General features: G+C 37.1%; 1 protein-coding gene across 1 annotated transcript in view; it reads left to right on the forward strand.

Moving 5' to 3' along the window:
- The window catches only part of LOC127412749 (copine-7-like), a 94449-nt gene that overhangs the window by 63518 nt on the left and 13070 nt on the right, over window positions 1-17861 (forward strand). The window contains exons 12-14 of the mRNA XM_051649365.1: window positions 12588-12642; window positions 15487-15538; window positions 15844-15977. Coding sequence (XP_051505325.1) covers window positions 12588-12642; window positions 15487-15538; window positions 15844-15977 — 241 coding nt within the window. The remainder of the gene's footprint in view (window positions 1-12587; window positions 12643-15486; window positions 15539-15843; window positions 15978-17861) is intronic.

The following is a 17861-nucleotide window of genomic DNA, read 5'->3' on the forward strand; positions in this document are numbered from 1 at the left end:
CACGGTTCTACACCTGCACTGTGGAGAGCATCCTGACTGGCTGTATCTCCGCCTGGTACGGCAATAGCACCGCCCACAACCGCAAAGCACTGCAAAGGGTGGTGCGAACTGCCAGACACATCATCGGAGGTGAGTTTCCCTCCCTCCAGGAAATATATACAAGGCGGTGTGTGAAAAAAGCTCGGAGGATCATCAGAGACTCCAGCCACCCGAGCCATGGGCTGTTCTCACTGCTACCATCAGGTAGGCGGTATCGCAGCATCAGGACCCGCACCAGCCGACTCCATGATAGCTTCTTCCCCCAAGCAATCAGACTTCTGAACTCTTGATCTCCCACGATCAAAATACATCAGCACTGCACTTTATTACCCTTACTCTTATATCTCACACCGGACTGTCATAAATTATATTATTATTATTATATTATGTTCTCTCTTAACAACTGACTATCAACCGACAGCCTGAATGTCAATACAGTACAATACTGTACATTCTATATATATATATATATACTATTTTTATTTTTAATTTTTATTGAATAATGTGTATCTATATAGTGCATATTGTATACTGTACAGTGTATGTTATTATTTGTATATTGTTGAGTGTAATTATGTGTATAACAGATGTTTAAATTGTGCTGTGTTTATTTGATGTTATTGTAAATTGGTATATGTCTCATCACTGTCACGACTGCTATGTTGATCGGAACTGCACCCAAGAATTTCACACACCATTGCACTTGTGTATATGGCTGTGTGACAATAAAGTGATTTTATTTTATTTGATTTGAGTACTAAATCATCTCCATTTATAGACAATTTGTCTAACTGTGGACAGATGAATATCTAAGCTCTGTCTATGTAACCCTTTCCAGCTTTATGCAAAGCAACAATTCTTGATCATATGTCTTCTGAGATATATTTTTTTGTGAAGCATGGTCCACATCAGTATATGCTTCTTGTGAATAACAAACTCAAAATATTTTAGTGATTTTTATTAGTCAAAGTAGCTCAAACCCACACCTACAATCTCATTTCATTAATTGTATGCCAGGTTTGCCAACTCCTGACTCTAATTAGCTTTTGTTGACATCATCAGCCTAGGGGTTCACATACTTTTCCAACCTACACTTTGAATGATTGAATGATGTATTCAATATGCACAAGAACAATACAATAATTTGTGTTATTAGTTAAAACAGAATGCGTTTATACATTATTGTAACCAGATCTTAAGGCAAATGTATACATAAATGAAGGTAATTCCAAAGGGTTCACATACTTGTTCTTGCCATTGTATAAAGATGATTGCATACATTCAGAGTGTACAGGAGGTGAAACATTCATTACTTCTTTTATCTGAATGTGAGGGATAACATTTCTTTATGGTTCGTATATGATCCTTTGGTTCTTTTCTCTTCGCATCCTTAGAACTGCAGCAGCATTGAAAGTTACAATTAGCATTCATCCAACAGTTGTTTTTTCCCCCAATTATGGTCATGAAAATAAGAAGATATTGATTTAATTTTGCCTGCTTAATGCATTCTCTTATTTTACACCAAAGCTGGAATTGGATAGTATCTAAAACAAAGATAACCATTGAGACGTAATCATTAACTATTAAGATTTCATAATTCAAATTGATTTTGATTGTTATTTGTCATATGTGTCTGAGAGTGTGTATACTTTCTCTGTAAGCAAATAATTGTCCCCAAAGTCTTTATTCGCTCAAAAACAACTGTGTTTTTGTGGTAAAAATGAATAGAACAGGACATAGGCGTATTGAGATACGTTTTAAAAAAAGTTTTGTTCTTTTAAACCTTACACGGCATCTAAAAAAGTACATCCCTCCTGCGCGACATGATGTAAAAACATTGTGACACAGCATAATCAGAATCACAAAATTCCTTGCAAATCACATCCCACTGGTGAATTTTGTTTTTGCAATTGTTATTATCCATTGTAAGAACAAATGTGACTTTGCTAAGTTGTGACCTATGACACTTTATTCTTGCTGTATACAGTAGCTCCCTGCAGGTTGCTCCTCTCTATCATTTGGGCTTTTATTTAAAGCAGGATTAAAACCTTTTACTGAAGTTTGCTCCTGCTTCTCCTTCTGCTCTGGACAGCGGTGGCAGCCTGACTACTCTGAAGAGCCATGAAAAGCTTTGAGAGAAATAAAAAAGGCCACTTTTCTTCTAGTAAACCAACTTGAGAGGAGAGAGAAAGAATAGCTCTTGTTTTCGTGATTGCTCACTTCATAAAGGTTTTCAGAACCATTTCTGCCTCTGCAGATGAGGAGAAAATGTTCTCCAGAGTCTGTAGAAAAAGTATTGTGCCTGGAAATGTAAGCACAGCATAGTTCTAGCGGGAAGACTAGCAGCTGTACATCATCACACCATTAGCTAGTTAACTCCTAGCCAATCACATGTAAGACATTACTTTATAAGTCTGCTCACAATCTATCACATTGCTGTTTCAGTGTGCTAACTTGCAACCTCCACCACCCCACCACCACCAGTTGAGTCCTGTCCTGCACGGGGGTAGGCTCCTCGCCCCTGCCTCCTATCTCCGGCAGGATATGACGGTTCTGAGTACAACTTCTTCGGACCACCAGACGGGGCTTACGCCAAAGAGAGACAATGTTTTATATTCATCAAATAAATGTCATCTTGAATTTCACTCGAGTCTACGTGTCTTCCTGATAGAAGTATGGTGACTCTGTAAAATGTTTAGTGACTTATTTCTCTCATTTATAGGTTTAATATGTTTTATTACACGGCTCTCTAAAATACTTAATTCTGATTGGTCAGTCACTGCATTATGCAGATAAATGGAAAGTATAATTGGCCGTTAACAATTTCCTACATAGCTATGCTAGCTTAACGTTTCTCATAACATTCCGCGGTCTCTTTCTACTCACATTATAAAGGAATTTTAACTTAGATCTATATTTCATGATCTCTTCTTAAATGGATAGTTCACCCAAAAATAAAAATTCTGTCATTTACTTATCCTCATGTCGTTCCAAACTGTGGAAAACAAAAGATGTTGGGTAGAATGACAGCCTCAGTCACCATTCACTTTCAAAAAAGATGCAATAAAAGTGAATGATGACTGAGAATAACAGTCTGCCTAACATCTACATCTACTTTTGTGTTCCACAGAATAAAGAGAGTCAAACGGGTTTGGAGCCACATGAGGGTGAATAAATCAGTAGCATATACAATGGGTGTGCAAATGCCACCCAAAACATCAGCTTGCACATCTAATTGAAATGAGTTTTTTTTTTTTTTTATGCTTAATAATAGTAGGGGTGTAAAAATTCATCCATGTGATGATAAACATTCGACACATTGTTTATGGAATTTTATAATAAAACTCAGCAAAAGAGAAACACCCCTATTTTAAAGATAATTTAATAAAAATCCAAATAACTTTACAAATCTTTATTGTAAAGGGTTTAAACAATGTTTTCCATGCTTGTAAACAATTAATGAACATGCACCTGTGGAACGGTCATTAAGACACGAACAGCTTACAGACGGTAGGCAATTAAGGTCTCAGTTATAAAAACTTTGGACACTAAAGAGACCTTTCTACTGACTACACCTAAAAACACCTAAACACCTAAAGAAAGATGCCCAGGGTCCCTGCTCATCTGCATGAACGTGCCTTAGGCATGCTGCATGGAGGCATGAGGACTGCAGACATGGCCAGGGCAATAAATTGCAATGTCCGTACTGTGAGACACCTAAGACAGCGCTACAGGGAGACAGGAAGGACAGCTGATCATCCTCGCAGTGGCAGACCACGTGTAACAACACCTGCACAGGATCGGTATATCCGAATATCACACCTGCGGGACAGGTACAGAATGGCAACAACAACTGCACGAGTTACACCAGGAACACACAATCCCTCCATCAGTGCCCAGACTGTCCGCAATAGGCTGAGAGAGGGCTTGTAGGCCTGTTGTAAGGCAGGTCCTTACCAGACATCACTGGCAACAACATCACCTATGGGCACAAACCCACCTTCGCTGGACCATACAGGACTGGAAAAAAGTGCTCTTCACTAACTAGTTGCGGTTTTGTGTCACCAGGGGTGATGGTCGGACTTGCGTTTATCGTTGAAGGAATGAGCGTTACACTGAGGCCTGTACTCTGGAGCGGGATCGATTTGGAGGTGGAGGGTCCATCATGGTCTGGGGCGGTGTGTCACAGCATCATCGGACTGAGCTTGTCGTCATTGCAGGCAATCTCAGGGAAGACATCCTCCTCCCTCATGTGGTACCCTTCCTGCAGGCTCATCCTGACATGACCCTCCAGCATGACAATGCCACCAGCCATACTGCTCGTTCTGTGCATGATTTCCTTCAAGACAGGAATGCCAGTGTTCTGCCGTGGCCAGCGAAGAGCCCAGATCTCAATCCCATTGAGCACGTCTGGGACCTGTTGGATCAGAGGGTGAGGGCTAGGGCCATGCCCCCAAGAAATGTCTGGGAACTTACAAGTGCCTTGGTGGAAGAGTGGGGTAACATCTCACAGCAAGAACTGGCAAATCTGGTGCAGTCCATGAGGAGGAGTTGCACTGCAGTACTTAATGCAGCTGGTGGCCACACCAGATACTGACTGTTACTTTTGATTTTGACCCCCCCCCTTTGTTCAGAGACACATTATTCCATTTCTGTTAGTCACATGTCTGTGAAACTTGTTCAGTTTATGTCTTAGTTGTTGAATCTTTTTATGTTCATACAAATATTTACACATGTTAAGTTTGCTGAAAATAAAAGCAGTTGAAAGTGAGAGGACGTTTCTTTTTTTGCTGAGTTTAGATTAAAATGACTATAATAATATTCATTGTGGTACAGAGTCTGCCACAGATGAATGCCCTCAGCTTTCTTCGTCATTATACATAATTGTGAATAGTGCATTTCTACAATGCCATTGGTTACTTTTTCTGTCAAAATGCATTTAGGGGAAAAAAAAAAAACAATATGTAACAATATAATGCTTTATTAACGTTTTCCAAACAAAGCCTTCCACAGTTTAAAGATAGAAATGCTCTAGAATAGCACCAATTCAAGTAGCATTAAACATTTCCCAAAGTCTAACTGGGAGGTTGACTAATTGAAAGAACTAGTCCTCACATAGGTTGCATATTCATGTGTGTTTGTGTGCGTCAGTGTAATGAATCCGGGTAGACACATTGCAAAGGTTCCGCCCTTCCAACAACTATTTATGCTGGTTTATTCTGTATTAACGGTAAATGCATTAACCATGATTAAAAATAATTTACGCGTTAAACATTTTTAATTAATCGCATGTATTAACGCTTTAATTTTGACAGCTTTAACGCATATTATGTCATATTTAGAGATTACACTTGGAAAGTTAGGCTACAGTAACACTGCTTTACGTGATGATTTGTTCATAACGTGTTATACAATATACATTTAATTATATCGGCCTATTTAGGTGACAGATTTAATGTATTGTTCAATTATTGGTTTAGTAGGCTAAATGTTTCCGTTAGATGATATGCAAGTAAATCTATTACACATAATCAATGTTATATAAAGATTTTGAATCTTCTGACTGCTGTTCTTCACAAAATAATTTCTTATCCAAAATGAAATTGAGCCAGTGAAATGTAAAACCTTGTGTATTTGTAATCAATATTTTTTCGCACAGTGAAAATTGACCCTCCATGTACATTTTGTGTCTTCAGCATGTTTTGGAAAATAATTATGAATCATTCCAAAATAATCCAATCAATTTGTCACAGATTTCAGTTTTTATGACTAAATATAAGAATAATATTTGGATAGATTAACATGCTTAACTACTCCATTGACAAAAGTAGTATTTGTTTTAAATAAATGTAAAAACAGGCCTACGATAAGTCATTATAATGTAACACATGGCTGAAAAATACTGTAACTAAGAGCTAAAAAGATATTAATGAAAGTTAAGTTTCTTGCTCATCCTATTTTCCCATGGCACATCCAGAGCCTTGTTTCTGGCTATGCCACTGTAGTAAATGGTGACAGAATTTTCATTTTTGAGTCCACTATCCCTCTAAGACATGAAATATGAAAAAATATGGATGCAAACCTTGTGACCCAGTTTCACTAGTGTGAATAAGCTGCATGCTTTTGGGAATCTGATAAGGCATTCTTTTTTACTCATTTGCAAGGCAGTTGGCAATGTGGGTAGAAGTCAAAGTTGTCAGAACAGCTTGCTTCTCAATCATGGATGTGTGAATGTTTTGCATGTCAAGCATCATTGTATCATACATATTTCTTGCTGATGGATACAAGACATAAGAGTACTGGAATATTTTATTAGGTGTCCAGGAAGTTGCTGGAAGCCTATTATTCTTTGTAGGAGTCTTCCTTCTTAAAGGAATGGTTATTCTGAACACAAAAAAGAGCTGTCTTAATAAATATTGCTCACTGCTAAAAGCAATGCAAGATCTCACGTATTGCAAAATAACTTATCTCATAGCGCTCATGAATGTGCAATAAGGCCAGGCGATATATCGAATATTCACAATATAATCGCGATGATTTTGCAGACGATATAAAGTTAAGCAATATTGTGAATATCGCTATGATTTTAATGTGCTTTTTATTTGGCTGTTAAATTTCATAGACTAATTTCACGATCCTTCAGGGCTGCACAATTAATCAAAATAACAAAAATGGCGATATGGTATTATGATTAGTAAATTGCAAAAGGCATTGATTAAAAACAGATAAACATGGTCTGTGCGCGCTTCAGAATAAATGGGTGACGCACTGATTTGTGCACGCTCAGGGCTCATGGGCTCATGTTTTAAGCACTATAAGAGCAGTTCACATGCATCGTGTAAGAAAAGTACTGCAGATTCAAGCATATAAGTTATTATACAAATCTACCAACGTGGCACAGTATAACAAAAATGGAGATGACAGCGTTTCACCAGATGCGGAACATTGCAAACTGTCAAATACGCAGTTTTTGGCACGTTCAGTGTCAGAATAAAAGCTCTTGGAGAAGGTAAAGAAAATAGGAAAGAAATATTACTTTTATATAAAACAAATCTTATCCTCAAAATAATAATGATAATTCAGTGTTATATTACAATAATACACATGAAAAACGTTTTAGTAAAAATTTATAATTTTATATAAAATATAAATGTAAATATAAAAGTGCATATCAGTAAAAATGAATAAATCTCATTCTCCTTGGTGTGAGAAACATGACTTCATTATTTTTAAATAGATTTTTATTCAGTGCCTTTTAAAATATTGAATCTACTTGGCTACAGTGACTGTTTGGTTTAAATTATGGTTCTTTTGAGCAATTTCAGAGCAAATACATAATTATCGAGATACAGTATATTGTCAAAAGGCTGAAAAATATGGAGATGTGCAATGGACTAGATTTTCAAGAGTTTAGTTTGTTTCTTGGAATAAGACACACAAACCACATTGAATACTTTTAGGTCCTTTTTTAATCTTTAAAGTGAGGCACTATCAACTGCCATTGTAGGGGTGTTCAACTAAGCATTTGAAAGACTTTTCTCATGAATTGCTGAACCAATTAGCAAAAAAATTTGGATGCATGCTCTTTGGACATGGACAGAATTATGAGAAAGCTGTTTCTAGTTGTTTTTCCCTGTTTTATACAGCTGTAACCCTGTGATCATGTGTAAAAAGGCACAAATTCAAGCTATTTCTGTTGCTAAATGTATATATTAAAGCTGTGATTTCCTAGCAACGGGTTTGTAAAGGGTCTTTCACATGACTTGTGTCAGGTTTTCAATGCACTTCTTAACACAAGCACCATGCACCACTTTGACCTCCACATGAGAAGTCACACGGTAGCTTGCTTCATTGAGTTTAGTGAACGATGACGCAAGTCGTGAAAGGGTCTTAAAATTTGAACATTTGAAAATCTAGTGCTGCTGACCCATTTGAGCTCTTGATTTCAGACTACAAAAATGTCACATATATTGTCCATCCTATTAGTGAAAAAGAAATCTGCCCATCTAAAATTTTAGTCAGTGTCAGTAAATTTAGGAATAAGTGCCATATATCTAAAACTGCTTGCAGTTATTTTTGTAGTGATCTTTTCCATTAAATTAAGTTGCTGAAAGGGCTGGTCACAGGAAATCAAGAGTTGAAGTAAGAAAAGCTGCAAAGTTCATCCCACAAACTGTTTCCTCTTGTTGTCTTGTCATGGGCGCATCTCAGTAATCTCTCCTTTTTTCACTATGGTAAACCAATTATCACGGCTCAGCAGTTCTCGTTAACTTCAGCTATGATGTAATTATGGAGATGCAGATTGCATCGTGCTGGAAATTAATGTGTTCCTCTTCATGGCTCAGCTTGAAGGAACATTCTCAAAAGCTGTCACAGTATCATATCTTGAGGCGACCAAACTGCTAATGTGAGGAGAATCAGCTGAACCCCATATGGGTCCAAAGTGGAAACTGAACAAGAAGTCCATTTCACACAGATCAAACTGATACTCTAGTTGCTTCAGCCAGTATAATCTGGAACATCCATTGGAAAAATAAACAATAGTGGCTGATGGTTACCCAGTGGGAAATGTTATTGCTCAGGGGTGCCTTTTTCATAGCTCAGGACACTTGAAGGGGTTCTCAGCAGTGGCGATATACAAATAATTAATTAAAACGACATATTACTCTTTGTGCATTTTTATTCGCTTAAATATTGAAGTGTAAAATATCACACATCACTATTGCACTATTCGTTAAAGCAATGCAATCCGCTTTTTTCTACATGAATGTGTCCATGGAAATTAGTGGATGCATGGCTCATAGAGCCTTATAGAAGCCATGCTTCAATGGGAGTCTATGGCAGATACCTGTATCATTTGATATTAGGGGAGTAAAAAACTTTGCTCATTGGACGAGAAGCGCTTAACATGTCATATTGGGTCCCGCCCGGATGTCGTGCTTCTATTGCTTTCTATCTAACTGATAGATTTCAATCAATGTATTGTTGTCCTGCCTGGAAGCCTGCTTGCTAATATGATGATTTGTTCGAGCTCTTAAATTGGCAGGACTTCGCAACAAATGGCCAATAATTGAAACAATGATGTACATGATTGACAGCATATGAAATGTAATGCGTTCAGCAGCATGGAGATACTTGCAGAGTTATTTGCAATCTGACATGACATACATTTATTTCAGCTTTCATAATCATTAGTTTTTTGCAAGAAACAGTTTTAGGGTTAGTTCATTATTTTTATTAAAGGGGTAGTACACCCAAAAATGAAAATTCTCATAATTTACTCACCCTCATGCCATCTAAGATGTGTATGACCTTATTTCTTCTGCAAAACACAAAGATTTTTAGAAGAATATCTCAGCTCTGCAGGTCCATATAATGCAAGTGAATGGTGATCAGGCCTTTGTAGCTCCAAAAAGCGCATTAAGTCAGCATAAACTATCCATATGACTCCAGTGGTTTAATCAATGTCTTCTGAAGCGATCCAGTTGTTTTTGGATGAAAACAGACCAAAATGTAACTCCTTTATCATTGTACATCTTGACAGCAGTCTCCTTGTTTGTGAAATTTCATTTACTCATGATTTTCAAACTTAAATTACACTTCCTATAGGACCATCTAGCGCTCTGTGCATGCTTCAATCACTAGGATGTTTAATCGAGCTTGAAATCATGATCGTGCCAAGTGACTGCAATGGCAAGATGTACAGTTAAAAAGGAGTTAAATTTTGGTTTGTTCTTACCCAAAACCAACTGGATTGCTTCAGAAGACATTTATTAAATCACTGGATTACTTTTATGCTGACTCTATCTCCTTTTTGGAGCTTCAAAAGGCTTGATCACCATTCACTTGCATTGTATGGACCTACAGAGCTGAGATATTGTTCTAAAAATCTTTATGTTTTGCAGAAGAAAGAAAGTCACACAGATATACATCTGGGATAGCATGAGGGTGAGTAAATTAATTCATTTTTGGATGAACTATCCCCTTAAGAAATTTTACAAATCTGTGCACAATTTGAGACATTAAGATCTCTATTAAATTCATGATGATACATTTGAGATAATTTCTAAGGAGAACAACCTGAGAAACAAGAGATTTGCACACTTTTTTTCCATTGAATCTCACTGCTAGTTAGGAGAAACAATTGACACATAAGAGGTCTCATTTATGATCTCTTTAGTGTCTCAGTTAAGATCTCACATAGAGCTTGCGTTAGCAATTGGAAAAAAAAAAAAAAAAAAAGTTCTATGCCTGTGGATTTCTTATGTCTTGTCCTGAGTTCTCTGCTGTGTGCCCCAGTGTTTCTGACCTCACTCTACCTTTCTTCTCCTTCATATGGCTGTGAGTTGATGCCTGCTGAGTGATCAGATGTGCCGCTGTGTCTGTGCCTTCCCCTCTCACTATGGAGCCCCTTTCATCCCACTATACTCTGTTACCCTTCAGCACTCCATCCATACATACTATGTTCTTACATGCACCTCTGGACCCTACATCACATCATGCTTACTCTAGTACTGTAATTATGTTTAAACCTCGCTAAAGGGAGATTTCACTCCAAAATGTATTTACACACCCTTATGTCTGTTCTAAACCTGTATAACCTTTTTTTCATGGAACGCTAAGGAAAAAAATGTGTCCTGGGTGATATTTTCCCTAAAATAAGTGAATAGGGATGGACGTTGAGCAAAAAAAAAAAAAAAAAAAAAAAAAAAAAAACAATCCACCACTGAAGCACCATTAAAGTAGTCCATATGACTTGTCTACTTTATTCCAAGTCTTCTGTAGCCATAAAATATGTTAAGGAACAGACCAATTTTAAAGTAATTATTCACTTAAAAACTTCCCCTTCGCAATAGCTCTGAAATTTTAAATGCAAATGTAACACACCAGGTTTGATGTCAATGATACCAAAAGCCATTGGTTATCATGTTTAAATATGTGAAAGTGTGAATGTGATATGAGAGACACAGTGAAGGGTAAGATTTTAATTTAAGAACAACAGAAATGTCATTGTGGAGCTCCCCTGGATATACCCGTATGTCCAGGGGAGTGGCATGCAAATACCACTCGCCAATTTTCATTGGCCTTTTATCAAAGACCAGAGGTGTTTCGGGCTCCCAAGAGTGACCCCTAGTGTCACTACATCGACACAATGTCGAGTGAGTGACAGATAGGGAATTTCTTCTCTGTAGGTCCATACAATGCAAGTGAAAGGGTACCAACATTTTGAAGGTCCAAAAGCACAAAAGTAATCCATATGACTCCATTTGTTAAATCCATTTCTTCAGAAGAGATATGATAAGTGTCCGTGTAAACAGATCAATATTCAAGTTGTTTTTTTTTTTTTACTATCAATCTCCACTTTCACATTCTTTTGTTTTTGGCAATTCGCTTTCTCCATGCATATCACTGTAATGACACACCGACTCAGAAGCTTGAGATGAACCCAGATGTGGGAGTTTATTACACAGTACACTGGAAAAGCAGGTAAGCAAGCAAGGTAAGTATTCAGGTATGGTACACAGTCTTTGGAGACTGTTCTTTGATCAAACAGAGAACAAAGGCAGAAGGCACAAATCCAGAGGTGGTAATTTCCAAATCAATATTTGCCCAAACTGGTAACTTCATTGTCAAACAGGATCACAGGTGAATCACGTACATAAAGAGCATCAGGTTAGTATATCAAACAAAGTATTTTCAGAGTTCTCAAAGTCACATTTCCTGAGCATTCAGATAGGTTCGTGGTATAACAGGTAAGTTTCAAACAGGTAAATAGATAAGCAGTAAACTTGGATTTCACAAAGTCACTTATCTTGCGCGTCTGGAGCAGATCGTAGATAAACAGGTGAGATTAGCCCAGGTGAGTGGAAACACCGTATTCTCAGATTCACTTGATGTATATATCCAGAACAGTTGTTTGACAAACAGGTGAGGTTAAACACAGGTGAGTAGATGAGCCGTAATCACAGAATTCTCAGAGTAAATTATCTTATATCTCCAGAACAGGTCACTGACAAAGTAATAAATGGAGACACAGTTTTCTACTGCGGCTGAGCAAGAGGGAAGTCCAAGGAACCTTACAACAAGGCTAGACACTAACAGAGTGTGAGTGAGGTTTAGTGCAAGTCTTAACGAGGTGATAATAAGCTGCAGGTGAGAGCGGGTGACTAACGGTGAGGGAGAGCCCGGTGCGTTCCTAAAAATCACCACCTACTGGGCAGGGAGGAGAATTTATTATAATAAAAAAAGGACTTAAATATTGATCTGTTTATCACCTACACCTATATCACTTCTGAAGATATGGATTTAACCACTGGAATCTTATGGATTACTTTTACGAGCTTCAAAATTTTGGTATCCATTCACTTGCATTATGAGGACCTACAGAGCTGGAATAGCATGAGGGTGAGTAAATGATGGGAGAATTTTAATTTTTGGGTGAACTATCCCTTTAAGAGTGGCAAAGGTTACACACAAATGAAAAATATGTAGAATGTATTTTTCTGGCAATACATGTGTTTACCTATTAATGTATTTATTTATTTCAGTGACAAACGATTTTCTGCTTTGGGCTTTGGGGCAAGAATTCCACCTAACTATGAGGTAAGAGACAGTGTCTTTGCTTAGTCATTGTGCGTATAACTGTCCATACTACTTCAGTGACCTTGAAAGGTGTTCTTATAATTTAATGTGAATGAAAACGAGGCTGATGGATAAAAGTACAGTCCATTCACATTCACTTTTATATCAAATCATTAAGCAGATGCTTTTATCCAAAGTGATTAACAAATGAAAGCAAAATATCAAACAGGATCCAGCAATATTAGCAGAACTGCAATGCCAGATTTAAAAAATAAACCAGAGTACTATTGTAGTACAAAATCTAGAGCATAAGTGTATGGGAGAATAAAGACAAAAGGAGGCCTTTTTAGTTAATAGGAAGTGCCTTTATTTACAGTTATTGATTAATTAAGTGCTTGCTGAAGAGGTGCGTATTCAGCCATTTCTTGAAGGTTGGGATGGTCTCAGCAGATCGGATGGAGGTTGGAAACTCATTCCACTGCAGAAGGACAGAGAGAGTGAAGGTTTTAATAAAGAGTATAGACTTGAAGGAGTTTGTTGAAGTTGAAAATTTGATGCAGGCAACTACATGTAGCAAATGGAGCAAGACTGAGAGGGATGTGATGTGGGCCCTCTCTGGTTGGCTGAAGACCAAATCTTCTGTAGAGGTTTAATCAGACTATTTGGAAAGCTGGCTAACAGAGTTTTACACTAGTCCAATGTTGAGATAACAAAGTCCTGGATTAGGAGTTGTGCAGCATATTTAGACAGGAAAGGACTGACTTTTTTCTAATCTGCAAGATGTGAGCAGTGAAGTTTGACTGGCCATTCATCAAACACTTTCCTGGCTGACATTAGTATTATTGAGCCCTGCTATACAGTGATTATATGGCCAGCTGGGATTACTAAGAGTTCTGTTTTCACATGCTTGTTTTTTCATCCTAGCCAAGACATTTAATACATACTATTTTAAGATCCTCATGTATTTAGATGTATTTTCAATGTTTAGTCAACTGAAAAATTGACACCCAGGTACACAACAGAAAGACTTCTGTTCCTCACTGCCTTGTTTTCCTCGAGTCAAATTAAATAGGGTTTCTTGTAGCTTAACTGGTAGAGCATGGCACAAACAACACCAAGGTCATGGGTTTTATTAGAAAGGAATGCACATAGTGATAAAATGTATAGGTTGAATCCACTTTGGATAAAAGCATCTGCCAAATGTAAATGTAAATGTAAAAGATGCTTCCCCTAAATAAAGTCTATTGGTATATGATTTGTAAGTGTGGACTGTATCTTTGAATTCACGTGAGGCTACATGTAGACCAATCTGATTTACATACAGCAACCCTTGGCATTGTCCCTTGCTCTGAATCTTATACACTGGCAGCCAAATGTTTGGAATAATGTACAGATTTTTCTCTTATGGACAGAAATTTGTACTTTTATTCACAAAAGTGGCATTCAACTGATCACAATGTATAGTCAGGACATTAATAATGTGAAAAATTACTATTACAATTAAAAAAAAAAAAACAATACTTCAAAGAGTTTTCATCAAAAAATCCTCCACCTGCAGCAATGACAGCTTGCAGATCCTTGGCATTCTAGCTGTCAGTTTGTCCAGATACTCAGGTGACATTTCACCCCACACTTCTTGTAGCACTTGCCATAGATGTGGCTGTCTTGTCGTGCACTTCTCAGGCATCTTACAGTCTAGCTGATCTCACAAAGTTCAATGGGGTTAAGATTCATAACACACTTTTCCAATTATCTGTTGTCCAATGTCTGTTTCTTTGCCCACTCTAACCTTTTATTTTTGTTTTTCTGTTTCAAAAGTGGCTTTGTCTGTGCAATTCTTCCCATAAGGCCTGCACCCCTGAGTCTTCTCTTTACTGTTGTACAGGAAACTGGTGTTGAGCGGGTAGAATTCAATGAAGCTGTCAGCTGAGGACATGTGAGGCGTCTATTTCTCAAACTAGAGACTCTGATGTACTTATCCTCTTGTTTAGTTGTACATCTGGCCTTCCACATCTCTTTCTGTCCTTGTTAGAGCAAGTTGTGCTTTGTCTTTGAAGACTGTAGTGTACACCATTGTATGAAATCTTCAGTTTTTTTTTTTTTTTTTGTGGCAATTTCAAGCATTGTATAGCCTTAATTCCTCAAAACAATGATTGAATAGTGATTTTTTTTTACATCAATAATGTCCTGACTATACTTTGTGATCAGCTAAATGCCACTTTAGTGAATTAAAGTACAAATTTCCTTCCGAAACAGCAAAATCTGTACATTATTCCAACTTTTAGCCACCAGTATATATACAAACTAAGATTATTTTTATTCACAATCTCTCTTTCATGAAGTACTAACCTGTGCAGTGGAAAAAGCAGTTCTCTGGGAATTTAATTAATAGCTGCTACTGTAACAGTGGCTTCCCCCAGTGTTGACAGCAAACTGTCACAGGGTTTCATTTGAGGTGAGTGTTTGTTTAAACAGATTGCACTGCACTGTATCACCTTTGAGGTCTTCTTATTCAAGGAAATCAAACAAGAACAGTTATAATCAAATCGTCTTTGTCAACAAAAGAAAATCAATTGCAATGAAATGTATGCAAACGGGTAGGGAGGATGCTATTTTAAAGCAAATTTTAAAGCATCATCATCAGATCATTTCATGCATAGTGTTGCAGAAAGTATTCTGCTTTTAAACATGCAAATTAGACTCACAAGCAAGGAAAATGTATTGCCTTCTTTTAACAGCAGGTTTTATGACCTTGAATCATGTTTGTTTTCCCTACATTACAGGTGTGCATGAGAGTATGCTAAGCAAACTAAAACTAGCTAAAAGCAGCCTTTCTGTGTGTGTATTTTTCCCTCAAAAATACAGGTGTCTCATGACTTTGCCATCAATTTCAACCCAGAGGATGATGAATGTGAAGGTAAGAGTGATAGGAACTTGAGTTTAACTGAAGGAACATCTCTAGGGAGCACTCATTGAGCCCTTTGAAGCTCTTGTCAGTTAAGAATGTGGAAAATCTTAGATTTGCTTGAATTCTTTCACATTGCTACATGAGAGGAATAGTTCCAAGTCAGTCTCTCAACTGGTTTGATCCTAAAATCTGCTGCTTTGGCTGCCAATACTTTAGCAGGGCTCTCAGAAAGTGAAAGAGTCTGAGAGAGAGATAGAAATAAGCCTGCAGAGCTGAAGTGATAGCGTGTCCCCTCTCTCTCTCTCTCTGATCAGAGATCCAGGGGGTTGTGGAAGCTTACCAAAACTGCCTCCCCAAGATCCAGCTATATGGTCCCACCAATGTGGCTCCCATCATCAACAGAATAGCTAAACTGGCGGCAGGAAAAGAACCAATTAAAGATGCTTCTGTGAGTATCCTCAAAATTCCTGTTTATGGCAAAGCACTAAGAATGGATTGCGCCCACTGATAGCATTGGTTAAATGCACACATTGTCCATGTTGTGCTACGCATTTCAATAAAGGAATTATGCAAATCAGGTAATGACCACAAAATTAGTGCTGATCGCAATTTGCTTGGGACACCCAGCTAGCACAACTGCATTGTAAAAATGTTTTTTAAAGTCGAAAAAATATTTTTATATCAATTTTACACTATGTAAGTAATACGTCTAGGGCTGGGTAAAAATTCTGACTTTTAGATTAATCACAATCTGTTATTGATTCTTAAAATCCAAAGACTGATCTTTTACTTTATGCGAAACCCTCTTAAATGCGAGTAAATCACTCACATATGTGACTAAATTTCGTGCTTTGCAACTAAAAATTTATGTGATTAGCCACTGGCTATTACATTTTCAGATTTCACTTGCCAGTGGTTGAGCAGTATCATGACAAAGAAGTTCAACACCGAGATCATTTCACTGGGTGTGGAGAGTAACAGCTTGGGTTGACCCGTTCCATATGTGTGTCCAAAGATGAGATCCACGCAATCCATTTGTCATTGAATAATGTCTCTTTTAAATACTCTTTCACCCTTTAGACTTTAAAAAGAACAAAAAGAAACACTGAATACTGATTACACATAGTACAGAAACCTTGCAACTTCTTTCTTGTTAATATGCACTGATTGAGTTTAACCAAACCACTTCTGCGAGATGCTCGCTGAACTGCCGCTATTCTTAAAGAGACAGTACCATTTTAGCCCTTGTTCTACATATCAATGTAAATACTTGTAAATAGTACAAATAATGTATGCAAACAATAAAACACACACACACACACACACACACACACACACACACATATATAAATACCATTATTATATACAATTTCAAGACAATTTATTGATGTAATACATAGAATACATCTTAAAAAGCTAAAATGTGACCAAAAGGATAAAATCTAATGATATAATAAAATGTGTCAAATGAATATTTTCATATAGTAATTTGAGATAATTTCTTTCATATGCATGCAAAATAGGAATAACTAAAATATACCCAATTAATAGGAGTCAAATCGAATCAGAATTTAATCGAATTAAGAACTTGAAATCTGTATCAAAAACCCAGCCTTAAATACGGCTACTGTCTATTTTTATAAAGTCATTTTTTCTTTCAAATCGCTATAGATTATCATATTGAAATTTTTTTTTTTACCTCATTACCACGTCCAACCCACATTTGGCATTGCCATAGTGCTTACCAAAAAAGGTTTATTAGTGAGAGAAAGAGAGAGTGATGAGTTTTCTTAAAGTTAAAGTTTGGTACTGATCATTTTTGATTATCCAAATATATAACTGCATACCATTAAAGGTTGTTAAAACGTACTGTGATGTATCCTAACTGCAACCAAATTGCAACATTGTGAAAACATTTTGTGCTTCCTGGGCACGATCAGGCATATTTTACTGGGACTGTACAGTATCGATTTATCCCTGCTATCCAGGCATCTGAATTAGCTCTTTAAAATGCCAAAAATGTGCTTCACTACACCACATGTCTGGATATGTATATGCCTGGTTATAATGCTCTTCTTTATACTTTGATCATCATGGGAGGAATTACTGCTGTCACGGTCACTAGAAAATACAAAATACACAAACTCTTTAGAATTAAATTCCGTTTATAGCCAACTTTGCATGGGTGGTATTAGCATTACATTAATTGTGTCAAGCTAAAAGCGCTGATGTTTGTGAATTCGTTACATTCTTTAATGAGCCTCGTTTCAGTGTTTGCCTAGAAAATAATTACTTTTGGTTTGAGACGCAGGGTTTTGCCTTGAAATACGGC

This window comes from Myxocyprinus asiaticus, chromosome 2 (assembly GCF_019703515.2).
Source record: "Myxocyprinus asiaticus isolate MX2 ecotype Aquarium Trade chromosome 2, UBuf_Myxa_2, whole genome shotgun sequence".
Taxonomy (NCBI): Eukaryota; Metazoa; Chordata; class Actinopteri; order Cypriniformes; family Catostomidae; genus Myxocyprinus; species Myxocyprinus asiaticus.